At 47.4% G+C, this 27,146-nt stretch overlaps 1 protein-coding gene across 1 annotated transcript in view; it reads left to right on the top strand.

Moving 5' to 3' along the window:
* Positions 1-19,310, top strand: part of LHFPL4 (LHFPL tetraspan subfamily member 4) — a 59,816-nt gene extending 40,506 nt beyond the window's left edge. The window contains 3 exon segments of the mRNA XM_083602518.1: positions 9,235-9,471; positions 14,163-14,179; positions 15,889-19,310. Coding sequence (XP_083458644.1) covers positions 9,235-9,471; positions 14,163-14,179; positions 15,889-15,897 — 263 coding nt within the window. The 3' untranslated portion in view covers positions 15,898-19,310.
* Positions 19,311-27,146: the final 7,836 nt, after the last annotated feature.

Here is a 27,146-nt window from a genome sequence, read left to right as displayed (position 1 = left end):
CTGTACACGGGGGGGGGGGGGGGAGAGGAGGTTGACAATATGTTCCAGAATAAGAGCAGCCGTGCAGAGTATCCCAATAGCCTGCCTTTGCTCGGCATCTCTGCTTTATAGAGAGGAGCAGGGGTGTGTGTGTGTTTTTGGGGGGGGGCAGGAAGGGCATAATAGTTCAGTCATGGAGCATGTGATTTGCATACATAAAACCTCAGCTGGACTTCATGGCATTTCAGGTTGTAGCATAGGGCTCGGGAACCATTTCAAGCCTCCCTAAGTCTGAGGAGGGAGAGAGAGACTGCATGATGGTCACCAGCCATGATAGTTACGCTCTGACTCTGAAGTTGAAGGCAGCAATGCTTCTGAATAGGTAGAAGGTCAAGGACCCCTGGACGGTTAAGTCCAGTCAAAGGCGACTATGGGGTGCAGCGCTCATCTCGCTTTGAGGCCGAGGGAGCCGGCGTTTGTCCACAGAGAGTTTTCTGGGTCATGTGGCCAGTGGGACTAAACCGCTTCTGGCACAATGGGACACTGTGACAGAAACCAGAGCGCATGGAAACACCGTTTACCTTCCCACCACAGCAGTACCTATTTATCTACTCACACTGGTGTGCTTTCAAACTGCTAGGGCAGCAAAACTTTTTCCCTAGGACCTTATGGGGGGCCGGACTATATTTTTTGAGGGGGAAATGAATGAATTCCTATGCCCCACAAATAACCCAGAGATGCATTTTAAATAAAAGCACACATTCTACTCATGTAAAAACACCAGGCAGGCCCCACAAATAACCCAAAGATGCATTTTAAATAAAAGGACACATTCTACTCATGTAAAAACACGCTGATTCCCGGACCATCCACGGACTGGATTTAGAAGGTGATTGGGCCGGATCTGGCCCCCGGGCCTTAGTTTGACCCAAAATGGTGCCCCCCTCCCCACCAGGGAAGAAGGGGTGAGTGGAGATCTACATCAGGAACGCGGGGAGGGGAAGGAATAAAGTTCTGCATCAGGATCTGCTGCCCCTAGGAATCCTGCAACCCAAGGCCTTACTTTGCCTCATGTACAGGCCAACCTGGTTCTTTGCCAATAGTGCACGGATGTTCATTGGGGCTAATTCCAAAAGGCAGGGGCCACCACGTTGAAGGCCCTGACCCCTCGGTGGTCTTGAACACAGATGCACCATGTCTGTCAACACAGAATCCTGCCTCAAGGCCCACATTTTTCATTAAGGAGCCTTTTCACTAGTTTAAATCAATTAATTTATCACCCTTTCATACTATAATTCTAGATGGGCAAGCACTGGCCCTCCCAGATGCCATTGGACTCCCATCATCCCTAACCATTGGCAATTCTGGCTGGAGCTGTACAATGTGAGTTTCATTTTTTTAAAAAAGATATTTATTGGAGTTTTACAAAGACATGAATTTAAAAGATCATATAAAAAGAAAGAAACACAATAAAAGAAACATAGAAAAATACATAAAATAAGAAAAGGAAAATAAAAACAAATCCGTTTTTGTAGCCCTAACTCGTTACCTTATTTCCTTGGCCTCCTCGCGCCTCCCCTTTTTGTATTCCCATTTAAATAATCAAATCAGCAAATCCTTACCCTCTTTCGTTTATCTTAACTCTATATCTTAACATATTATAACTCTATATTTTCATCCATTTATCAATTCATTTTTGCATATTCTTATTAACTTTGTTGCTAATGCCACTTATTTTCAATCCAACATCATTTTAACATTCATTAATTTTACAGTGTTTCTGAAGATAATCTTTAAATTTCTTCCAGTCTTCTTCCACCAACTCTTCTCCTAGGTCACGGATTCTGCCAGTCATTTCCGCCAATTCCATATAATCCATCACCTTCATCTGCCACTCTTCCAGGGTGGGTAGCTCTTGTGTCTTCCAATACTTTGCAATAAGTATTCTTGCTGCTGTTGTTGCATACATAAAGAAAGTTCTATCCTTCTTTGGCACCAATTGGCCGACTATACCCAGGAGAAAGGCCTCTGGTTTCATACAATGTGAGTTTCAAACACCTGGGAAGGCAGGGTTCCTATTTCCGTTCTACAACACCTAAAATCTACTTGCTGGTGTACAAAAATAAAACAGAAGACAATTCCTGCCCACAGGCATACGCAACCTAAATAAGGCAGGCAGACAAGGAGAGTTCTGGGAGGGCCAGTACGATTTTGAGCACAATTCAAAGTGTTAGTGCTGACCTTTAAAGCCCTAAACGACTTCGGCCCAGTATACCTGAAATAGCGTCTCCATCGTTCAGCCTGGACACTGAAGTCCAGCTCTGAGGGTCTTCTGGCAGTTTCCTCACTGCAAAACGTTACAGGGAACCAGGCAGAGGGCCTTCTCGGTGGTGGCACCCGCCCTGTGGAATGCTCTCCCGTCAGATGTCAAGGAAATCAACAACTATCTGACTTTTAGAAGACATCTGAAGGCAGACCTGTTTAGGGAAGTTTTAAATGTTTGATGTTTTATTGTGTTTTTAATATTCTGTTGGGAGCCGCCCAGGTGGGCAGGGTATTAATAATAATAATGATAATAATATTACTATTACTACTACTACTACTACGGTTTTATACAGTCATACCTCTTGTTACATTTGCTTCAGGTTAAATTTTTTCAGGTTGCGTCCTGCAGCAACCCGGAAGTACCAGAAAGGGTTACTTCCGGGTTTTGCCACTTGCGCATGCGCAGATGCGGCGAATCGTGACATGTGCAGACGCGGGTTGCGTTCTGCTCATGTTGCGAATGGGGCTCTGGAACGGATCCTGTTTGCAACCAGAGGTACCACTGTAATTTGTTCCAAGCTGCCCAGAGTGGCTTGGGCAACCCAGTCATTATGGGTGGCATATAAATAAATTAGTAGCAGTAGCAATAATGATGATGATGATAGGGCAGGGACGGAATACCAGGATGGGACAGGAATAGCTTGTCATTTTACAGGTTGAACATTTTAAATGGCTCTTTAAAAGAAAAAGGGAGAGAGAGCCAGTGTGGTGTAGTGGTTAAGAGTGGTGGACTCCTAATCTGGGGAACCGGGTTCGCTTCCCCGCCCCTCCACATGCAGCTGCTGGGTGACCTTGTGCTAGTCACACTTCTCGGGTCTCTCAGCCCCACTCACCTCACAGAGTGTTTGTTGTGGGGGAGGAAAGGAAAGGAGAATGTTAGCCGCTTTGAGACTCCTTCGGGAAGTGATAAAGCGGGATATCAAATCCAAACTCTTCTTCTTCTTCTTCTTCTTCTTCTTCTTCTTCTTCTTCTTCTTCTTCTTCTTCTTCTTCTTCACCTGGCAACCTTTCTGCATTAGGATTCAAACCCCAGATCCTCAATTGTCGGATGCTGGTTTGTGTTCATAGTGCCAGGTTCTGTGGATGCTGTTGGTGAATTTTTAGCAACCCATATGCTCATTGAAGGAGTGGAAGGAGGTGGGGGGGGAGAGCCTTGAGGCCTCCAGGCACAACATCCCTCCATCTCCATGCCCCCCTCCTCTTTGAGCCCAGCTGCTGCCTCCCTCTCTCTGCCACCTAGGCCAAGGCCGGGCAAGAGTTCCACATCACTTCTGCTCTGCGTTTGTGTAAATGTCACTCCTTCCTGCAGGGAGCTGGGAGAGTGTTTTCCAGGACACAGTGCTGGCTACAGCCAACCAGAGACCTCAGCGTTCAATCTCCCTCTCTCCCAGCGCATCTCTCTCAATTCTCCCCAGTGAGAAAACCAAGCTTGAGAAAGAAGCGGGGGGGGGGGGGTGGATGGGTGGAATATAGGGAACTGGAAAGGATGGATGCGGATGGGGAAACGAACCCCCCTGACGCTTGCACACCGCTCTGGATTCTAAATTGGCTGCTGCCGCTGAAAAGGAGAGAGAGAAAGAGGAGGGGGAGATCTATTTAGTCATTTGCGCACAGCGGAATGTGCTGAATCATCAAGAAGTCGAGCCAAAGGTGTCGATGCATCTCTCACAACACCTCGCAGAGAGGAGACCTGGTGGAAGGACACATCTGACAGACGAACAGGCGGGTGCGGTATCTGCTCAGCCCCTTTCTCTTGAAGGGGAGGAGGAGGAGGAGAAGCTTTGCCCGTGAAAAGAACTCACGTTTTTGTTTTGCCCAAATGTTCTCGGTTTGCCCGCTTCACTTGAAGAGATGGCTGATAATATACGACAGGCACCCCTGGTAGCAGGAGAGCAGGAGAAGATCCCTGCTTGCAATATAGCCATCCACATCACCATAATTTTATTATTTATACCCCTCCCATCTGGCTGGGTTTCCCCAGCCACTCTGGGCGGCTTACAACATATCTAAAAACATAATAAAAATACCAGTCCTTAAAAACTTCCCTAAACAGGGCTACCTTCAGATGTCTTCCAAAAGTCAGATAGTTGTTTATTTCCTTGACATCTGAAGGGAAGGTGTTCCACAGGGAGGGCGCTTAGTTCCCTGTAACTTCACTTCTCGCAATGAGGGAACCGCCAGAAGGCCCTTGGAGTTGGACCTCAGTGTCCTGGCTGAACGATGGGGGTGGAGACGCTCCTTCAGGTATACTGGGTCAAGGCCGTTTAGGGGTTTAAAGGTCAGCACCAACACTTTGAATTGTGCTCCGAAACATACTGGGAGCCAGTACGAGGAGGTCCAAGAAACAAGTAAATGAAAAATAATGTGATGGAAAGGTTTTTTCTTCTTTTTCTGTTTGTTTTTATTTTTTGTAATGTAAAAATCTTAATAAAAAACTTATATAAAAAAAAAACATACTGGGAGCCAGTAAAGATCCTTTAGGATCAGTGTTATATGGTCCCAGCGGCCACTCCTGGTCACCAGTCTAGGTGCCGCATTCTGGATTAATTATAGTTTCTGAGTCACCTTCAAAGGTAGCCCCACGTAGAGCACATTGTAGTGGTCCAAGCGGGAGATAACCAGGGCATGCACCACTCTGGCGAGACAGTCTATAGGGTCTCAGCCTGCGTACCAGATGGAGCTGGTAAACAGCTGCCCTGGACACAGAATTGACCTGCGCCTCCATGGACAGCTGTGAGTCCAAAATGACTCCCAGGCTGCACACCTGGTCCTTCAGGGGCACAGTTACCCCATTCAGGACCAGGGAATCCCCCACACCCGACCGCCCCCTGTTCCCCAAGAACAGTAATTCACCTGGTGAGCTTCTCCAATCACCACTGGTCACTGGCTGGGTTTCTACATGCCCCACCGATTTTAAAGGTGCAGGATGGGGCCCTGGAAAGGTGACAACAACCCTACACACATATAATGACTGGTGATAAGCAGGTGGCTTGTTTTAGTTTCCCTTTCCATTGTTTGTTTCTTTTTATTTTCAGATCTTGAGCGTTCATAAATCTTGTTGATTTATAAGTCCTGGTGTCACTACAAGGCCAGCATGTAATGTTCAGCTGTAGCAGCACAGGCCTGGAACATACCGTCAGGACAGAATAGGAGGACTCTAAGAGCCTCTCTCCGGATAAGCCCTGAGATTGATATTATGGCTCAGCTGAGCTGCACATAATACGATTAAGGAGATGAACTCGGGCGGTTGGTCCCAACAAGATCTCGGCACCTGCAGGGATGTGAGAAATGAGAAATGAAAGGGCACAGGCTGAATTTTCGTAAGGGGGTGGGTGGGTGGGTGGGTTGGCGGTCTGGCTGTAGGTTGGGTTGGTTCGCTCTTAGCAGTTGGACTTAGGAAAGGCATGTAGTTGCGGCTGGATTTCAGAGTCATCCGCATCTGTAAAATGTAGCAAATCTGTCGGAGAACAGCTAAGTTAACAGAAGAGAAGGAAACGCTCTCTTCCCTTCTCCTAACCAAAATGTCCTTACAAAAATTTGAACGTGCTGCCTCCTGCTTTGAACATACACATTTATTTCACAACAGTGGATGCTATACAACAGTGGACTTGGATGAAAGGGTATTGCTTCTAGTAGGCAACCTGTTTGTTGAGCATTCATCCCAATGGGTTTGTGGAAAATTCAAGTGATGTTAAGTCGCGGCAAGTGCCTTTCCACTCTTTTTAGTGTGTTTTCCACTCACCTCCCTTCAAACGTCCAACCTTTGAGAAAGAGGTTTTGTTAAACTAGACCTACCAAGTCAGCTACCATTGCGCAACCTGAATTTGCCAGGATGCAATGGAATCACACCCCAAAATAGCAGCACTCTGGAAGTGCCCTAAAACAATCTAGCATTCATATTGGTTGGCTTGTTTAAATAATAATTATTATTATTATTATTATTATTATTATTATTATTTTGGTTTCTATGGTTTTGTTTGTTTTTTGCCTACAAAGGATATTCTGTTTCTTAATGTCTGATGTTTTGTTGTGTTTTTATATTATTATTCTTTGGCGATCACTCGTAGCCGAGTAAGATTGTCTTCCATGAACATGGTCTTTACAGTGAGTCCGTAAGTGACTGTGGAGGCCAATTCTGGATCCACACGTCCTTCCACAGTGGGGACATAGGTTTCCAGGTGGAAGTTGATCATGGTGAGGGTTTGCCAAGTGTGGCTTCTTCTTAGCACGTTTCTCCCTTGCATCCTGAGTTTGAGTGTCTTCAAAACCCATGACACCTTTGGTAAAGGCTGTTCTCCATTGGTGCACTCGCAGGCCAGTGTTTCCCACTTGTCGGTGTTTATACTACATTTTTTTAGATTTGCCTTGAGAGAGTCTTCGAACCTCTTTTGTTGACCACCAGCATTACGCTTTCCATTTTTAAGTTCGGAATAGAGTAGTTGTGTTTTTATATATGCTGCAAGCTGCCCAGAGTGGCTGGGTGGCTGGGGAAACCCAGCCAGGTGGGCGGGATAGAGCCATTTAGGTCAACTTAATTATTTTAAAAGGTGGAAAATACAGTGTCTTCTTTAGTTATAGGTTTTTAAGCCTCTCCCATCCTCTTGCACCCCAGCCTCTGCCCGAACCTCCTTAGCCGAGATTTTAAAAGAATTCCCCTCCTCCCCTTGCTCTGTGTTGTACCTGAGAGTGTGTGTGTGTGTGTGAGTGAGTGTGTATGTATATATAAGCATCTTGTCAAGGTAAGAATAGCTGGGATGATGACTCACATTCCTGTCTGGTTCTAGCTAATGAGCATCCTTCCGCACACCCAGCACAGGTTTCATATGTCTCCAACCAGGCTTGTTCCTCCCTCCACATTCAGCCCAGGCAGAGGTCCCACAACTGAGATTGTGCTGCAAAAGCACAGGGTGGTCTACAGAGGAAGGTGCATACGCAACACCCCACACTGTATCAGCAGCACACAATCTGGTGAACGAGGCCTGAGCCTCTGGCAGAGTGGGGTGCAGCCTCCTCTCTTCTTTATCCTCAACCCCGTGACGCAGTCTGACCGACTGCTGAAAACGAGTTGGAGTCAATCAAGCACCTCGATATGAATGAACAAAAAGGAACTCTTTGGCTGCTGTCATGCAGGGAAAAAAGCCTCTGGCTGTAGGATCCCACACAGCGGAAACAGGCAAAGCAGATTATGCAGACAAAAGCGTGGTCCGGGAGACAGAATATTCTATACCTGCAGCATCTCTTGATGGATGCCTATGCAAATCAGCCCACCTTTTCTCTTGCGATCCACCAAGATCGGGGCTGCTGGTATCAAGCTGCAGAAGTAATTAAAAACTAAGCGCCCCTAAGCACACAGAGAGCGCATTTCTTTTGCAAATGAGTAACCGTGGTTCATCGCCGTACAAGAGGGTTTCTATGGGGAAAGTGGGGTCTGCTTCGAGTGAAGGTTCAGCTCCGGCTCCTCGTTCTTCAGAAATGAAGCAGCAATCCAAGGGAGGAGAATCTATCATGTCACCAGCCCCTTTCCCTTGGTGTTTAGTCTAAACATGCCTTCCTATAGTTAAAAAGGATTTTCTTCTTGGGCTGGTCTTGGTGGAAAAGGTCAAAGCCACATCTCATTTCCGGGACCCTTTAAAATATTAGGAGACTGTTGTCCTATCCCCTTTCAATATCTCCTGTTAAATAGCTCAACACACCTATTTTAGTCTTCCGTCATACATTTTCCCACCAACGCTAAGGCTTTTATGTATATCCTACGGCACAACGACATCCTGAGAAGCTTAGCCTCTGTCTTAAAAAAAGGTTTCTAGACCTTATGGATGTAAGGATAGAACCTGAAAACATGTGAGCAGTACCTGAGTCCTTGGATAGCAGCTGAGTAAGGCTTTCAGGGGTCAGAGGGCAGGATGTGAATTCTTTGCCAAGCTCCTGGCACCGCCCCCCCACCGCCCCCCAGCATTGGGCAGAATAGATGCATGCATGCATGACAAACTTAAAAGTGCATAATATAGTAGTGCAAGTTGCAGATACAGTCTCTGTTTGGTGCAGAATTTGGGTTATGTAAGCGAGCTTGAGAATTTGCATAGAACAAAGTATTGTTGTGAGAGTCGGAGGCTGAACGGCTGGACTAGAGCCTGTCATAATAGTCCCTTGGCAAAGCTGCCAGGTCCCTCCTTCGTCGTGAAAACAACAGGTAAATGGTCCAAAAGGCCTCTATCTGTGCAACCCTCAGAACTGAGGAGGATGCCTTCCTTGCACCTACATAAAAAACCAAGGGCAAGGGATGATTTTGAGAAAGAGAGGAGCAGAGATCTGCCTCTGGGCTCTGTGAGTATCTTCGGATGTGCAAGCAGTGAACTGCAGCTGCCTGCTAGGAGTGTTTCAGCTGCACCTCCACCTATGCGCAGCCTGGATATTTGCAAATAAACCCAAATGTCGCAAAATGCTGAAAAAGCCTCTAGCGACCTCCTTGTATGAAGGGAACCAAACCTGGGTAGGAGCCGAACCCTTTGGCACATGGTTTGTGGGGGAAGCCTACCAGTATATACCGTATTTTTTGCTCTATAAGACTCACTTTTTCCCTCCTAAAAAGTAAGGGGAAATTTGTGTGTGTCTTATGGAGCGAATGCAGGCTGCGCAGCTATCCCAGAAGCCAGAACAGCAAGAGGGATTGCTGCTTTGACTGCGCAGCGATCCCTCTTGCTGTTCTGGCTTCTGAGATTCAGAATATTTTTTTTCTTGTTTTCCTCCTCCAAAAACTAGGTGCGTCTTGTGGTCTGGTGCGTCTTATAGAGCGAAAAATACGGTGCTCGTTATACGTCTTGCAGAGGTCACTACTCCTTTCCAGACTGCAAAGCAGAGCAATTGATTTCAGCCCTGTTGCGTTAACCACATGCCTTCCCCACCCCCTGTTTATTTCTTTGTTCCATCCAGCTCTCTGCCTGGTGCTGGGCTGCATGATATTCCCAGATGGCTGGGATTCAGAGACCGTCAGGGACATGTGTGGGGAGAAGACGGGCAAGTACTCGCTGGGCGACTGCTCTGTGCGCTGGGCTTACATCCTAGCCATCATTGGCATCTTGAATGCCCTCATCCTCTCCTTCCTGGCCTTTGTCCTCGGCAACCGGCAGAACGACCTGCTTCACGAGGAGCTCAAAACAGAGAACAAAGGTGAGTGTCGCTGCCCTCCCCGTGCCCCTCTGTGATGCAGCAGAGCTTCCTCAAGCCCTGAAGCAGATATTGGGAGTGCATAAGGTAGAGCTTTGGAAAGGAGGTGTGAGGGCTCTGACAAGGCCCCAGAGTCCTCCTGCCTCCTTCTCAAAGCACAGATAGTGCTTCCCCAGCTTTTAGGAGGAGGTGGGAGGGTGACAAGCCAGGGTGCGGCCCACGAGTTGTGTGTAGAAATACTCTTGTGGCCCACTTGCTGTGAACAGTTGGGCTGCCCTTAGATAGAGGGAGCCTACCTTTCCTGGCGCTGTGGGTTAAACCACAGAGCTTAGGACTTGCCGATCAGAAGGTCGGCGGTTCGAATCCCTGCGATGGGGTGAGCTCCCGTTGCTCTGTCCCAGCTCCTGCTAACCTAGCAGTTCGAAAGCAGTTCGTCCCTGTTTTAGAGGAATGAGATAGCTCAGTCAGTAGAGCACAAGACTCTTAAATTTCCGGGTTGTCGTGGGGGGGGGGTGTTGGACCAAGATGACCCTCGTGGTCGCTTCCAACTCTACAATTATACGATTCTAATGATTCACAGTGCAGGTGGCGCTGTGGTCTAAACCACAGAGCCTAGGGCTTGCCAGTCAGAAGGTCGGTGGGTCGAATCCCCGCAACGGGGTGAGCTCCCGTTGCTCGGTCCCTGCTCCTGCTAACCTAGCAGTTCGAAAGCACGTCAAAGTGCAAGTAGATAAATAGGTACCACTCCGGCGGGAAGGTAAACGGTGTTTCCGTGCACTGCTCTGGTTCTCCAGAAGCGGCTTAGTCATGCTGGCCACATGACCCGGAAAAACTGTCTGCGGACAAACGCCGGCTCCCTCGGCCTATAGAGCGAGATGAGCGCCGCAACCCCAGAGTCGTTCGCGACTGGACCTAATGGTCAGGGGTCCCTTTACCTTTCCTGAGAAAAAACTTCTCTAGGTTCACCTTTATGCTCTGGTGAAGCACAGTCCAAAAAGGTGAGGAAGGGCACAAACCTTCTCCATCCCTGGTCCAAGAAGGGCATCAACCTCACCCTGCCACATGACCAATCTTGCAAAAAACCAGTGCTCGCTAGGGTTCCCTACCCATCTAAACAGACTGGCAGAAGTTGCCGCGTGTCGTTTTCTTTGCAAGTTTGCAAACTGATATCTAGCGCGGAATTCAGCATGCCGAGAATTTTGCTAATTTTCCTGCCTCCCATGGCTATAGATAATTTTAAAGACAGCCAGGGGCAGTTTGTGGAATCTCAAAAGCCAGCGGGGTGTCTGAAGGGAAACCACCCAAAACACACTAGCAAGGGGGTGGGCTTCAGGTGTTGCACCCCTCATTATTTGCCCCTCCCCATAAGCAGAAGGAGACCTGCATGGAGGAAAACAGAGGCGTGTTTGTTTAGTATGTGTGATGTGTTCAGATCAGAGAACTGTGTTGCAGGTTTTTATTGGGTGCAGCGTGCATGCATATAGCAGATTAAAGCTGTGCCTTCAATAAGTGAAATACGTCTTATACAAAACAGAAGCAGTTCATTATATATACCAGATTTAGGAAACCTTTGACCCTCCAAATGTTGCTGAGCCGCGGCAAATATGGCCAGTGTTCGGGGATGGTGGGAGCTGTAGTTCAGCGACATGTGGAGCATCAAAGGCTCCCCACATGATTATATACACCAGGGATAGGCAAACTCGACCCTCCAGATGTTTTGGGACTACAACTCCCATCATCCCTGACCACTGGTCCTGTTAGCTAGGGATGATGGGAGTTGTACTCCCAAAACATCTAGAGGGCCGAGTTTGCCTGTGCCTTATACACACACACACACACACACACACCCCTTCATGATTAAGGCCAGACTAACTTGGATTTTCATCCAATACTGCTCCCACCCAAGGAAGTAGTTGCTGCAACGGCAAGAGAAGGTGCACCATTACGTTTACAAAAATGTGAAGCATGCATAAAATGCACATATTCCTGAAAATAACCTTTTAGAAATGCATTACGAGGCGAAAACACTTTGCAAAAATGTGTGCACGGTTGTAAAATGGTGTACAAACGTCTGTATTAGGAGAAACCCCTGCTAAAATGCTTTTGAGTTTTCATTGCAGTCCTACCTTGGTTGCCGAACGGGATCCGTTCCGGAAGTCCGTTCAACTTCCGAAAACGGTTCGACAACCAAGGCGTGTGGCTTCCGATCGGCTGCAGGAGCTTCTTGCACTCAATCGGAAGCCGCATCGGACGTTTGGCTTCAAAGAACGTTCGCAAACCGGAACACTCAGTTCCGGGTTTGCGGCGTTCGGGAGCCAAAACGTTCAAGTCAGAAGGCGTTCGGGATCCAAGGTGCGACTGTATTTTTATCAGTGCCGGATTTACGTATATGCAAAACAAACTATAGCTTAGGGCCCCACTCTCTTGGGGGCCCCCAAAAAAAATTAAAGGGGGAAAAAACTGGATGTACATTTCCAAAATATAAGATAAAAAACAAATAAAATAAAACCTACATACAGCAATGGTGGCAAATGGCTTTAGATACCTATTAGGTCCATAAATTACCATATAGCATATATTCAACTCAAAAAAAAACCAGTGACAATTTGTTGTTGACGAAGGACAGCTGGACATATAAAGGGCCGCATTACCTTCAGTAGCTTAGGGCCTCATCAAACCTAAATTTATATGGATAACAAACTGATGTGGAAATGTGAGATATCTGAATTAAGACTAGAGAAAATTGAGAAACAGAGAGAAACTGAAATCGACGGACTTTCCCATCCCTATATACAGACTCAGGATCTCTCTCACACAGAGAGACCATTTGTGCTCTTTAAATCAGGCTCCCAGCCCTCCACTTTTGGACCAAGGTGCATTCAAACTCCAGGGTTCTGCTGCTGCCACTCTGAGTCCTTTAGGCCATGGAGGGAAAACAGCGGCCACCTTCTGTTTCTGCTTCTGCTTCCCCTGGCCTTGCCGAGGCTTGGGTGGGAGCCAGGGAAACCGAAGGTGCCTAATTGGAAATGTAATTAATCATAATAAATCTCCTGGCCTCCGGGCTTGGTCCATCTGTTCGAATCAAGACAAGGCAGTCTCGCCAGCCGGAACCCAAGTGCTTGAGCTGCTGCTGGGAGGGAACCGCGAGCCAAGCAAATCCCTGCTTTTTGTCGATGCACAGAGAGAAAAAACAAAATATTCCTTGTGCACACTTGTCCTGAGGTCAGTAGATCCTACAGCAAACCGCCAATCCTCTGCCCTGTCCTCTGTGGGCCCTACAGTGACGGCTCCCGAAAACAATTACCGTATTTTTTGCTATATAAGACTCACTTTTTCCCTCCCAAAAAGTAAGGGGAAATGTGTGTGCGTCTTAGGGAGCAAATGCAGGCTGCGCAGCTATCCCAGAAGCCAGAACAGCAAGAGGGATCACTGTGCAGCGATCCCTCTTGCTGTTCTGGCTTCCGAGATTCAGAATATTATTTTTTCTTGTTTCCCTCCTCCAAAAACTAGGTGCGTCTTATGGTCTGGTGCGTCTTATAGAGCGAAAAATACGGTACCTTCCCCATGTCTTTTTCAAACAAGGGATGAATAAATCACATTAACCCTTTTCCAACCCAAATTAAGCAGCCTTGTATCCTTTCCTTTGTTTGCTAGCTTTGCAGCGACTCCTTATTCCCGAGCATTTATCAGCAATAAGTCAGCGATAATTTGCAGAGCTGCTTCTCCTGCAGATCAGGTGGATTTTAAAGGCAGAGCTTGCAAGAGCTGGTTGGAAGTGCTGGCAGACTTTGTCCAACCTCACATGCCATGGGGCAAGGGAGAAAAGAAAAATAAATATTGCTGCTGCAGCAGCAACAGCAGCAGCAGCAGGAAGACAGGTGATGTCCTGTCTGCTGTCCCTCTGCTTTTGTGTGTGTTTTTTTAAGGAATAGCTGCACACTTCCGTGCTGGAGTTGTAGAGCAAAATAAAGTCTCTACCAGAAAAGTATTCCCAAATGAAAAATGAAATTAATCTTAAGTAATAAAACAAAAAGGGTGGCGCTGTGGGGAAAACCTCAGCGCCTAGGACTTGCCGATCGCATGGTCGGCGGTTCGAATCCCCGCGGCGGGGTGCGCTCCCGCCGTTCGGTCCCAGCGCCTGCCAACCTAGCAGTTCGAAAGCACCCCCGGGTGCAAGTAGATAAATAGGGACAGCTTACCAGCGGGAAGGTAAACGGCGTTCCGTGTGCTGCGCTGGCTCGCCAGATGCAGCTTGTCATGCTGGCCACGTGACCCGGAAGTGTCTGCGGACAGCGCTGGCTCCCGGCCTATAGAGTGAGATGAGCGCACAACCCTAGAGTCTGGCAAGACTGGCCCGAACGGGCAGGGGTACCTTTACCTTTACCTAATAAAACAGAAACAGAAAGCCGCAACACTAAAACACAAACTGCAGAATTGTTTAAAACAGAGTGGTAGTAGCAGTAGTAATAATAAGCTGAAAATCCCATTGAACTTAATGGTGCCCGTTTCTCAACATTTATAGCCCGTGATTAGGCTGAAAGTCGCAGAGCATCCTTCTTGTGACATTTGCACCATCACACCCCACGAGGCAATCAGAGCAGCCAAGGAAGCTTTTGAGTGAGGAAATAAGTCTGCTAGGGAACCCCTGGAAGCCAGAGCTCAACCCTAACCTTCTCTTTTTATATTTTCAACAGATTTTGTTGGCACTGCGGTAAGTTCTTTGTGTCGGTGTGGCCTCGCGGCCTGGTCTGTGCTACACCTGTTAGTGGAGGCCTAGCCTAGTTCTGTCATGTCCCTGTCCACATATCTGTACTGTGTTAGGAGGAGACTACCCCACTTTTTGTCTTAAGAGAGTGAGAGTGAGAGTGCGAGAGTTGAATGTACGGACGCACATTTATGTTCCATGCTGTCTCACCCGTCTACCCCTCTCCTCTTTGTCTGGGGAAATGGGAGCTACAAGTAGGCAGATTTGCGGGCTCTTTGTGTTGCTGCAAGCCCATGTTCCCCTGACTATCTGTGCACATACAGTGCTCAGGATGTGAACCGGCCCAGGGGGGTCATGGCGCTGCATCACTGCAGTGTATAGTTCCCAACACTTCAAACTCAGACATCTCCAGTCATTGCAGCACCAACATCTGGTCTCACTATATACAGCTGTGAGATTAGGATCCAGGCACACCCCACATGGGCAGGTGGAAGATCGTGATGCCACTTCAACAACCCTCCCCGCCGTCTCTCACTCAGGGGAAACACCACCAAACCAAACTTCCCTTCTTCCAGGCTATCACCCTGGTCACAGGCCTGTCGCCTACAGTGCTGGGCCGACAATTCGGTCTCCTGACTTGGCGGGGTGCCCCATATCTCCCTGAAGGAACAACCTAAAGGGAAAACGCCCTTTGGTGTCAATCCTGCCTCACAGAGCAGAGCCCGTCCTTTAACTAAGGCAGGCTTCTGAAGCACAGACCTGCAAGGCATATCTGCTACTAATATATAAGGAAGTTGGTGCCATTTAAAAAAAAAAATTGGTCATCAGATCATTTGCCCAGTCTCATACGCAAACAGAAATTAGATTCGGATGGAGATTGGGTGCACACATGCAGTCTTGCACACAGGCAAATGTTTCTTGTTCCTTCAACTACATCACTGTGTTAGAGAACAGTTCAGAGTGACTTTAATTTAGGAAGTGGGGCTAAATTGGCACCTTGATTATCAGGGCCTAGAATGGTCCATCAGCCTTGGGTTAAGACGAAGCATAGCAACTTGAGCTGACGGCTTGGTGGGGATCAACGTATCTCCTTTGTTAAATGCTACATCACAATTCTGTATAACAATTGAACTGAGTATTGGGGCACAGAACTAAACATTCTCAGTTTCCTTTCCTTTTCTTGTTTCTTTTTTTTAAAGATCACCACTAAGATTCTGGACCAAGCTTCCTCAAACTCAGCCCTCCAGATGTTTTTTTGCCTACAACTCCCATGATCCCTAGCTAGCAGGACCAGTGGTCAGGGATGATGGGAATTGTAGTCTCAAAACATCTGGAGGGCTGAGTTTGAGGAAGCCTGCTCTAGCCACTATGGCTGTGAAGATAAGCTTGAAAGTGCCTAGTGAAACTGACATCTTAGAAGATTTTGAAGTGGGGAGGGCGTCCAGGAACAACAGCCAGGGTCACACATACCTCCTAACCCCTCCATGCAAATGGCAGGAAATCTAGCAGCTGTCAAATTGCATAAGGTACTATCCACAGAATTCAGCATTTCTCGATGCAGGGTTTGGGCTTATGTTGGATGCAGAATTTTAGCTGTTCTCTCCACCTCTGCCACCACTGCCCGCCCCAAGCAAGAGTACATACAGCACTCCTATTGCCAGCTTCTGTGCAGTCTTGTTTATATTGGTGACGCTCTTGTGTTTTCTCCTCCGCAGAGGATATAATGTAGAAGAGGCAGGAGGGCCCTTCTCTCCTTGGTATCTGGATTGAACTCTCTCATCCTTCCTCCTCCCTCCCCACCTCCCTCACTGCCTTTCCTTCGCTGCTGCCAATGGGGGGGAAACGTCCAACTCGAAGCCTCAGAATCTGCAGACCTCACCTGCGTGCCACTTCCGGAGACACGTCCATCCCTCATGATTTGCCAGCTTTGGCCTCTGCCCCCTCTGCTGATTGGCTGCCGATGGAGGAGAGTGTGACACCGGTACCCCTACCCTTACCCCAAACCTACCACATTGGGGGGCGAGGCGATGCGCACACTCCGACCTGGTGTTTCAAAGAAGTGACGCCCCTGGGACTTTTTAACACGTTCTTTTCAAAGGGATTTCCCAGCCTTTCCGGGAAAAGCTTCCAGGGTGTTCCCCAGTACCCTCCTTCCCAAGAACCAACCAAGAACTGGTGCCAAGACGCTACCGCTGCAACAGACTCTGCCAGGGCCACCTCCTTGCCAAGTCTCTCTCCATTTTTAACCTTTCAGCAACTTTGCCCGCCCTCCGGCCCACGGGGGGCCGCCCGGCGCCTGAGACTGGCCCATTTGATACTTTTACATGTAAATTTAAATTGTCTCTGAACAGGGTAAGGTGAGCCCGAATCCCCACCCCCATTCCCTTTGGGGATTTCAGCCACCAGAAAACTTTTGCATTCTCCACTCATCCTGCCCAGGTAACGCAGCTGTACCACGAAGGGTGCCGCCGAAGGGGGGACCGGGGTGGGGTGGGAGGATTGGGGTTGGCTAGCTGGCTTCTCTCTCCAGCCGCCGCCGTGGGGTGCGACAACATCTCCGCCTGTAGGGTGACTCCTCTAAACACTGAATGTAACCCTTGGGCCTGGAGAGCGAGCGGTGGAAGGGGGTCCCAGCAAGGGTGGGAAGCAAAACTTCCCTCTTGCTTGCCAGCCTTGCCAGTTGAGTTCTGGGGTTCGTGCCAAATAGCATTTTCCTCGAACCTGGTGTCTGCTTGGGGTGGGGGCAATGCTTTACTTCCCTGCCTAGAACCGGTATTACAACTTGGGAGGAGGGTGAGGCAAAGCAGGTAGTGGGTCAGAGCAGAATTCCAGCTCCCCTAACTCGGGATATTATAATCCCATAGGCAGGAGGAATTTCTGGCTGCAGGAATTTGTGCCCAAACCCCCCACCCCACCCTGCTCTGGCATGGTATTCTGCGTTGTAATTGCGAGAGGCAAATGTCAGCAAACAACCTCACAACGCCCTGCCCACCAGAACTGTGATCCTCCATTCACGATCCCCCCTGCCTCGGTGGCAGCTGAAGACTAGGACAGAAATGGGTCTTCTTAGACGTTCGGACAACTGTGCCCCCACCTGTCGCCCCCACCATCCAGACAGCAGTGTAGCAGCTAACCCAGTCCCCGCCGTTTGAGCTGAATAGAGAGGTAGTTCCACCGGTGCAGCTATTTTTGCCCTGTCCAGCGTAGCCATTGAAGAACTATAAAACGCACCTCCATGCCTCTCGCTAGCTGAAGCGGAAGCAGGCTTCAGGGCAGAGCTAGGCCTCAAATCTACCAGGAAGAGGGACCTGCAGAGAGCAGGGGTGCCCGGGTGGCGACACGGACGGACGCGCCATTTCAGCCTGTGCAAAAGCCCCTCCCTTCCTTTCACACAGCCCACCAGCAGCAGCTATTGACATTATAAGGAGCCTGTAGGACCGTGAAGCGAGCTTAGAGCAGCTTCACAAAGAACCAAGGGCCTGAAAAAGCAGAAAGCATCTGCTCTGGGCAGAGCCAGATTGGGTCAAGAGGAAGGCAAGAAGAAAAGGAGGCTGGATTTTTTTAAAAATCAGAGAAAAAACCTAGAGGGAGGGCCTAAGAAAATCCAAACGGCATCCTGCATAGTAGTAAAAAAAGATAAAACAATTTACTATTTGCCTGCCCTGTAACGGTGCTCCCAAGATCTGTTGCTTGGGGAAGGCTGCATCACCTTGCCTAATGGCAGGGCCGGGCCTGAATTAGTGGCATGAAGGACCCGGTTGGAAACAAGCGAAAAGAGCATGTGGGAAAGGAGTGCATGGGCTCAAAAAGCTGGTGGGCCATGAAGGGCCAAGGATTGGGGGTGAGGGTGAGGAAAGGACAGCAGGAGGCCTGTGAATGGATATCCAGCTATTTAATAGCACCCAGGATGGAAACCAGTTGGGACTGTGGCTCTAGCGGACGGCTAACTCTTTTCCCAATACTATTTTCCTGGTGACAATTCCTCCCTCCAAAGGTGAGGGAAATTTACCTTTCCTATAGGTAAATTGCAGCTTTTGTGTGTGGGGGGGGGGTGTTGATATTCATCAGAAAAAATGTCACCGGAGGAAAGGGCTAATCACCCCAGCACCCATGAGCCCAACTGGATGCGCCCCACCCAGCCGCTAAAAATTAAAATTAAAACAAGGAGTTTTAAACAAATCACTGTGGGAAACAAGGTTAGAAACTGAGGGAAGATTCACCAGTGTGGGAGATGTAGCGCACGACGTAGCATGGCCATGTCACTATGTTTGCCAAATAATTAACACTTAAGAGGCCACTCAAACATTGCCAACACGGGAACCAAAAGGGTTGTGCGGTTACATCCTGTTATGCTCAAGTGCAATGATAACCAGCCATCAAGTATCGCGGTTTATGCAGAAGTGCCAAAGGAACTGGCTGGCTCACCCGAGGACATTTGACAAACCTCTGTGGAGAGCAAACCTCCCTTCCATGACCTCAGAAAAGCCACAGCCAAATTATGAGGGGAGGAATGACATAAATATATATATATATATGTGAGTTTAGCCCTTCAGAAGCCACTCTTTAAAGTGACAGGCCTCAATGTATTGGGGAGTAAACTTCACCGAGCTCTGTGGAACTAACTTCTGAGTATCCACTGACACGATCGGCCTTTAAATCTCAGCTCTCCGCAACATTAGGGAATCTCAGCGAGAGAGAGGGACAGAGCCAAACTAGATTAAAGGCTTGCCCAGCCATGTAGGCCCAGGCACATACACCCTTAATATTCTCAGCCCAACTTTCCCATCGGTCGTTCTAGGAAAGTCCAAAATATAATCGGTAAAGGTTATCTGGTAGCTTGGACCGAAGGAGCGGCGTTAGCCTGCAACTCCCCAAGCCACTAGGGTTCGTGAGCATACTGTCAGCCACCAGAGGACGTTTACCCTACGTTGGGGGGCGGCAGGGAGGGCGAGATGTGCCCTTGCGCCCGTTACGTGACATGCGCGGGAGGAATGGGATCGACGGAAATGGCAAGATTGGTGGAGAAGGGAATACAGTAGCTGTAATATATATCTGTATTTTAGTACAAAAAAAAAAGTTTGATACAGTGTTTCACAAAACCTTAACCGGAAAACATAAAAATTCAAGATGGATTGGATCGGATCAGAACCCTGTCACGTCACTGGGGAGCAACAGATTTATTCGTTTTTTTGCCTTGGGATTTGGAGGTGGGGAGGAGGGGGATCTGGCCTTTGCCAGCCACAGACTACGGATTTGCAAGGAAACACTTAGGAATGTGTAAGAATGGGTGATCAGAGGCAGTCTTGTAATGTCTTTGAAAGAGGCTAGCTGAGAAAATCTCACCATCACCACTCTGGCATTATACAAGGGTGAAACAATTGGTGCATGGGCAGGTAATGTGATTCAGCATAGCTCCCAGTTCACCATTTTTAATTTACATTTACCAGCTGTCGCTACTCAGCCAGATTTCAGCAGCAACACGCCCAATGGGAATCAATTAGCCACTTAATGAACTGGCTTCTTCACCATGCACAGAATTCTGCATGGATCCACTCAGCCTTTCTTGTCATGGCAGATTGTACGAATTGGCATTGAGACAGGGACTGCAAGAAAAAGTATACATAAGGGTTTTATTTGCATCTGTAGGTGTTAAGATCCTAACAAAATCATCATGATGCGTGAATAAGGGAAGGGTGTACATTGAAGGGAATCCTGGAGGTGCAGTACATCTGCCCACATGCTACACACTGTAGCTTTTAAAGATAAAATGATCAAGGATATTATGGAAGAATAAGCCTTGCTTATGAAGAATAGGCATGGCTTCTGCAGAGGGAAGTTTCTGCATCATCAACCTATTAGAATTATTTGAGATTGTCTATTGTCTATTATTTGAGAATGTCTATTGTCTTGAAGCTACCAGCCTGAGTTTGATCAAACTGCGGGAGGCAGTGGAGGACAGAAGTCCCTGGCGTGCTCTGGTCCATGGGGTCACGAAGAGTCGGACACGACTAAACGACTAAACAACAACAATATTGTTATCTTGATTATAATAATAATTTGATTTATTTATTGCTAATACAGAACATCTCTAGGCTGCTTCCACATACAACTAAAAACAGCCATCAAGTTTCACAGTAAAATACGACACATATACATCTGACACAGCAATAAGCATGGTGATCACATTCCCTCAAATGCCCTAGGAAAAAAGGCATGTTTAATCTGGCACTAAAAGAGTGTTAATGTGTCCAAACATCTGGGTCGAAGTTAACATTGTATATTTGGACTCCCAAAATGTTTTTGACAAAGGCCCTCAGCAAAGGTTCCTGGAGCACACTTTATCATTGTAGAATAAGAGGCCAGGCCATCTTATGGATCAGTAACTTTAAAACACAGAGGTCACATTGTAAAGAAGTCTCTTCCTTTTCCAGTGCAGACGTAGGCTCCAGCAGCCAGTCTGTAGTAAGAGAGTTGGGCTTAGCTCAGCTTCTGCTGGGAACTCCTCACCCAGCCCAGAGGAGTCAGACCTGCCTCCCCCAATGTGTATTGGGGCTTATAATTTATTTACATTGTTCATAAATGATCTGAAGTTACAGGCGAACAGAGAGGCAGTCAAGTTTGCAGGTACCGACAAATTATTCAGGATGGTGAAGGCAACTTACTAAGAGCTCCCGGAAGATCTGGGTGGACGGGTGATAAAACGGCGCAACACGAATCAATATAAAGCTCACCCAGAAATTATAGAAACTCTTTTCGGGTTTAATTCATGGATTTTTGAATTTATTCGGTAAATTGGTTAATCTGAATTAGGTTGTCCCAAGCGCTGAGTATAAGCCACACAGAGCTAGGCAAGGAGATAAGCTATGCATGCCACTGATTCGGGGAGGATGATGGTCTGGATGGGTAGACTTGCTTATAGATTTTTATTTTCCTGAAGGAAGGTAGTAGGTAGTTGCACGTGAGAGAGAAATGGCATGGGAAACACAGATCAGCATTGCAGAAGTGCCACTTCAGATATCACAATTCAGTGTATTTTGTCTCTTACCTTTCCTTGCCCCTTAACAACAACAGCAACAAAAGGTTGAGCTGCAGTTTGGAGAATTCTTGCCCTCACGCCAAGTGTCACTGAGATTAGTCTTTGCTCAAGGGAGACATTACTTACGAGGTATTTTGCACCTCTCATCTCTCTTCCTCTTTGGTTGAAAATAGCTGTTCAAAACCTGAAGGAGAGATTTGTGCCCTGAAAAATGCATACTAAATTCCATTCCTGTATCTCAGGCTTTAAGGGAGGAGTCACAATGTGACAAAGAACCCCAAACAGGCATGTTAAACCAAAGGGCTCTCATTGCACTGAGCCTTTGACAGAAACTTCAGACTGAAAAATCAGATGAAACCATAAATGTTCGCTTCACTTGGCTTGGAGCAGAATTGGAGCTTCCACATCCAGGTAGGTTCTTGGTGAATGCCAGCGAATGGCCAGTTATCTGCTGTTTGGGGAGGAAATCTGCAACCCCTCAGGGATTTTTATTTCACATTTATCAATCCGCCATTAAATTCACACAATTGCCATAATGGCATTCCAGTTCTGCTCTTGCAATTAAATGCAGAAAAGCAAGTTGAGCCTTTGGTTCAAATTGTCCCATGACAAGCTGTGAACAAACTAGTTGGACTCAGGCAGACCTCAGCTCCTAACTGCAAAATGGGTATAATACATACTTTATGGAGTTGTCGCAAGAGTGACTTGAGAAGGCATTGCAAAGAAGCATGGACGCACAGTTGTAAGCCTTGTCATTGAAACAGCACACATTTATTTATACATCCTCCACTCTCGTTGACCTGGTTCCATACAACGCAAACCTATCCTGAGATTCCCCCATTTGGTGTTAAGTGAGCAAAGAGAAAATGTAAATTTTATTTTTAAAAAAGTACAATCATAAGCAAGCAGCACAAAAGCAAGCAGCAAATCCCTAGTATCCCAAACCACACAATATAACAAACCAGGAATATTATTGAAAGCCCTAGTACAGAGACGAGTGTCTTTCAAGAACTCCGGGGTCCATTGCAACCTCAAGCGGTGTCACTGTCTTTTCCAGCTGCATAAATGGACGGAGCAAGGCCTCTTCTGATAAACTTTAGCGAGCGCACATGGAGAGAACGGTTAATGTGAATAAGGGAAGAATGGGTGGGGAAGTGGAATCACTGCCACTGCATGCTTTAGTAGAGGTCTGGGGGACTTTTGTCCCCTTCCCAGACATTGCTGAACTAAAAATTTCTGCACTGCTGAGGGCTGGACCAGATGGTCCCTTTTAACCCTATAATTCTAACCCCCATCATCCTTGGCACCTGGCTGTGCCTGCTGAGACCAATGGGAGGGACTTGGGAGTTTGGCAATGTCAGGGGAGCTAACAGTTCCCCAAACCTGCTTTAGTATAAAATAAGGGCAGAGCAAGGCAGCTGCTTCAAATGGCAAGTGCTGGGGGCTGCTAGCAAGCACCTTATAGGGGGTAGAACATAGCACTGCTCCCCTGCTGCCCTCAGGGATAGTAGAAGAAGAAGAGTTTGGATTTGATATCCCGCTTTATCACTACCCTAAGGAGTCTCAAGGGACAAGGGTGGCCCTGTGGGTGAAACCACAGAGCCTAGGACTTGCCGATCAGAAGGTTGGCGGTTCCAATCCCCACGACGGGGTGAGCTCCGTTGCTCAGTCCCTGCTCCTGCCAATCTAGCAGTTTGAAAGCACATCAAAGTGCAAGTAGATAAATAGGTACCGCTCCAGCGGGAAGGTAAACACCCAACAGCTGCATGTGGAGGAGCGGGGAAGCGAACCCGGTTCACCAGATTACGAGTCCACTGCTCTTAACCACCACACCGCACTGGCTGCCGATAGTTAAACTATGGATCTCCCTCCCACAGGAGGCAGTGAGGGCAGCCGAGTTGGACGGCTTAAAAGAGGATTAGACAAATTCATGGAGGAGGAGGAGGAGGAGGAGGAGGAGGAGGAGGAGGAGGAGGAGGGCTATTGAGGGCTACCATAGCCACAATGGCTGTGCTCTGTGCTCGGTTGGAGGCAGCAGTGCCTCTGAATATCAGTTACTGGAAACCGCAATGGGAAGGGAGAGACCTCTTGTGTTCGAATCCTGCTTGCTGGTTTCCCACAGGCATCTGGTTGGCCGCTGTGAGAACAGGATGCGACTGGCCTGATCCAACAGGCTATTCTTATGTTCTTAAGAGGATCCTGGGGGTGAAGAGTTGAGTGTGACAGCCAACACACACACACACACACACGTCTGAAGTGTCAGCCTCAAAGCCCGTTTAACTCATTCAGCAGAGTTAGATGGGAGACTGAGGGGGGAAAGAATTCTGGGCCACTTCAGATTGCAAAGGGATGCATCATTCTTTAATGCTTTTTAAAAAGAATCCTGCCATAATAATAATAATAATAATAATAATAATAATAATAATAATAATTTATTTATACCTCACCCAACTGGCTGGGTTTCCCCAGCCACTCTGGGCGGCTCCCAACAGAATATTAAAAACACGATAAAACATCAAACATAAAAAGCTTCCCTAAACAGGGCTGCCTTCAGATGTCTTCTAAAAGTCAGATCGTTGTTTATTCCCTTGACATCTGATGGGAGGGTGTTCCACAGGGCGGGCGCCACCACCGAGAAGGCCCTGTGCCTGGTTCCCTGTAGCTTGGCTTCTCATAGCGAGGGAACCGCCAGAAGGCCCTCGGAGCTGGACCTCAGTGTTCGGGCAGAACGATACGGGTGGAGATGCTCCTTCAGGTATACTGGGCCGAAGCCGTTTAGGGCTTTAAAGATCAGCACCAACACTTTGAATTGTACTTGGAAACATACTGGGAGCCATTGCAGGTCTTTCGGGACCCGAAAAGAAAAAAGCACGCTCCCTATACGCAGCGAACTAGCACAACAGGGAGAAAGCTTAAACATAGTACTTGCTCCTTGATATGGTACTTTCCTAGGTGTAGAGTGGACTATTTCATGTATACATATACAGTAGAGGGCAGTCTATTGGAGCAAATGGAGCGCTGTTCCACTATACATGAAATAAATGACCTCATCAAGCCCTCACCTGCTCTGCCTTCTTACTTACCACCAGTCCAGGGGGGTTGTCACTAGCTGCCAGGTTCATCCTCCCTGGTCTCAACATTGCCCCTTGTAGAACTCTGCAGGGCAGAGCATGAGGACACTAGAATTAGTGGGCTATGTCTGTCATTGGCTCTGGCTCCACCTACTGTTAGCCTCCTGCCTTACACCCTACCACTCCCAATGGACACCAGACTCTACTGGCTTTCAAAATAGCACACACACACCCCACTTTCTCCAGCTGTAGTCTGAAGTGTTGCAGCTCAGAAGCCATTTCTGGAAAATATATTCACTATGTTTCTGGCTCTTGAACTGGGCCAGCACAGGCAATCTGCCTTTTAATTTATTTATTTTTAATATCTGATACACACAAAACAAAAATACACAAAAATACAAAATACAAAGATATAAAAGAGACACGTGACAAAAGAAAACCACAAAAAATGATATAGATGATACAATACAATAATACACAAAAATACAAAGATATAAAAGAGACACTAGACAAAAGAAAACCACAAAAAATGATATAGATAAAATTACATTCCCACTACCCACCCTTGGTTCCCCTCCACCACACCCCGATTTCTGTTTTCTATTATGTTAAATCCTTACATTGCATTTCTTATCTGAATTTCTTTCATATCTCATTTACACATCATTCTTCTTATATATTCTACAGTCTTAATCTATACATATCAACATATTATTTTGTGAACAGTGTTTATATAATCTTCAAAGCATTTCTATTGTAATCTTAAACTTTTGATTTGACTGTGACCTTATGGGTGCTGTTAATTTTGCCAAATGTGTATAGTCACTCATTTTACATATCCACTCCTCTTTGGAGGGAATCAATTCACTTTTCCATTTGCTGGCTAGTACTGTTCTGGCCGCCGCTGTAGCATACAGGAAGATTATTTTCTTTTCTTGTGGAATATCTTTTCCCAAAAGACCCAACAGGTAGGCCTCGGGTTTCTTTTCTATGGGACTCCTTAACATCTTCATGTATAGTATCCACAGGCGAGCTGCCTTGTCTGCAGTCCCTGGAAGGAAAAGGGCCAGGGCAGAGAGAAAAGGAGAACCCACTTGATTACCAGAAGCTCCCATGAGAGATTTCCCTCTGGTCCTATGTTTACAATGTGATCCGATCACAGAATGCAGTTCCTCGGATATGTCCCCTTCTGCTCTAAGAAGGTGAAGGGGGAAACCCTATGTTTATTTTAGTTTTTCAAATCAGCATCAATAATTCACCCGGTTCATCTACTGAACACACGTCCTGTTCTCCTGCCTCTGCTCCCCACAGTGACTCATTGCTACACCTTGAGCTGGTGCCTACCTGCCTTTCTCCAGTCGTCTCCATGGCAACCTGGCCTGCGTAACTATGGAGACTGTTGATCACGATGCTGCCGGTGCCAAGGGCACACTGGTGGCAAGCGCTGGGGCAGCAGGTGTAGGTAGGAGAATATTCCGGGCATGGCTGTGTGATCAGGCTCTTTGCTCCCTCGCTGTGGGGCAAATGGGTAAAAATTAAGGTGTTTATGCGCTCCCGAATCAAGGTAGAGGATCCACACAAACAGTAGTGGCAGCAAGGACCAGAGAGGCTGCATGTAGCCTGGCAGGTGTGCACATTAAGAGCTCAGCTCCAGGACTGAGCAAGCAGGCTCCACTACAAAATGTTGCAGTGCACCGTCCCCTCCTAACAGGAGAGCTCCTGGTTTTGTGTTCCAGCCAGCAGGCCAGAGTATTATTTAGGAATATTCCATTCCGTTCCTCACCCAGGTTTCTTTTCTGCAAACCTGAGGCTTACTCCCAAGAATGCCAGTAGCTCCTCCCAGTTTCTCAGCAGCTCAGTTTAGGTTCCAGTTCTGTTGGGGCTCGACCACCTGAGTTCCCTGTGAGAAGGAGCGGTGGGCCTGTGGATTATTAAACTGCAGCAAAGGCTGAAGAAATAGCTGCAAGGTTGGAATGCACGTCTGCAACAGAATGCTAGACATGCAGTGACCATACGCAGCTAAGTTTTCTAGATTTATTTCAGGGTATGGTTGCCATGTTATTATATTGTGTATTTTGTGCATTTTGTTGTAAAGCGCCCCATGATCTCTTAAAGAAGGGCAGCAAATAACTTTTAATAATAATTCCGCTAGTCCTGCAAGACATGGGGAAAGGTCGTATCTCAGCAGTAGTGCCTGGAGAGAATTATGGGCTTATACCAAATTTTATTGTGCTTATATCAAGACTGCTGTATCAGTAGGTGCTGCACACCCCCCCCCTTCTGATGTGCTAAAAAAACAAAACTTCTAGCCCCAATGGTTTCTATACTGCGCAATGAAGCTCCCGCGCGTTCAATGCAACCCACCACTCTGCACGCAGAGCAAGGAGACCCTGCCTAGAATTAATTATTTCCCCTCTTGTCCTCATCATCCTGGGGGGAAGGAGACGCAAGATGGATGCGAGTTTCTTAAAGGGGAAATACTGAAGGCATAAAAGCAGACAATTCCAACAAGAAAGAAACCTGAAGAAACTGGTGTGGTTCCATAAGGAGCTTGCAGATGCGCTGAGATGTATAAAAAATGGAAAAATGGGGAATCGCAAAGGAAGAGCATACACAAGCAGCCAACATTTGCAGGGATGAGGCCATGTGGGCCATATCTCAGAATGAGCTCAGGCTCGCAAGAGGTTAAAAATAATTTTAAAGGGTTTCTTTGGCTATGTTTAAAAGCAAGAGTAGTAGGTCCCTTGCATGTAGAGGATGGAGAAATGCTATTGGGTGACAGAGAAAAGGCGGAAATACTCAACACCTACTTTGCCTCTGTCTTCATCCAAAGGGAAAGCTATCGCCCATCTGGTGATAACAGAAT

The sequence above is a fragment of the Podarcis filfolensis genome (genome assembly GCF_964270895.1).
Source record: "Podarcis filfolensis genome assembly, chromosome: 2".
NCBI lineage: Eukaryota > Metazoa > Chordata > Lepidosauria > Squamata > Lacertidae > Podarcis > Podarcis filfolensis.
This window is presented reverse-complemented; position numbering and strand designations above follow the sequence as displayed.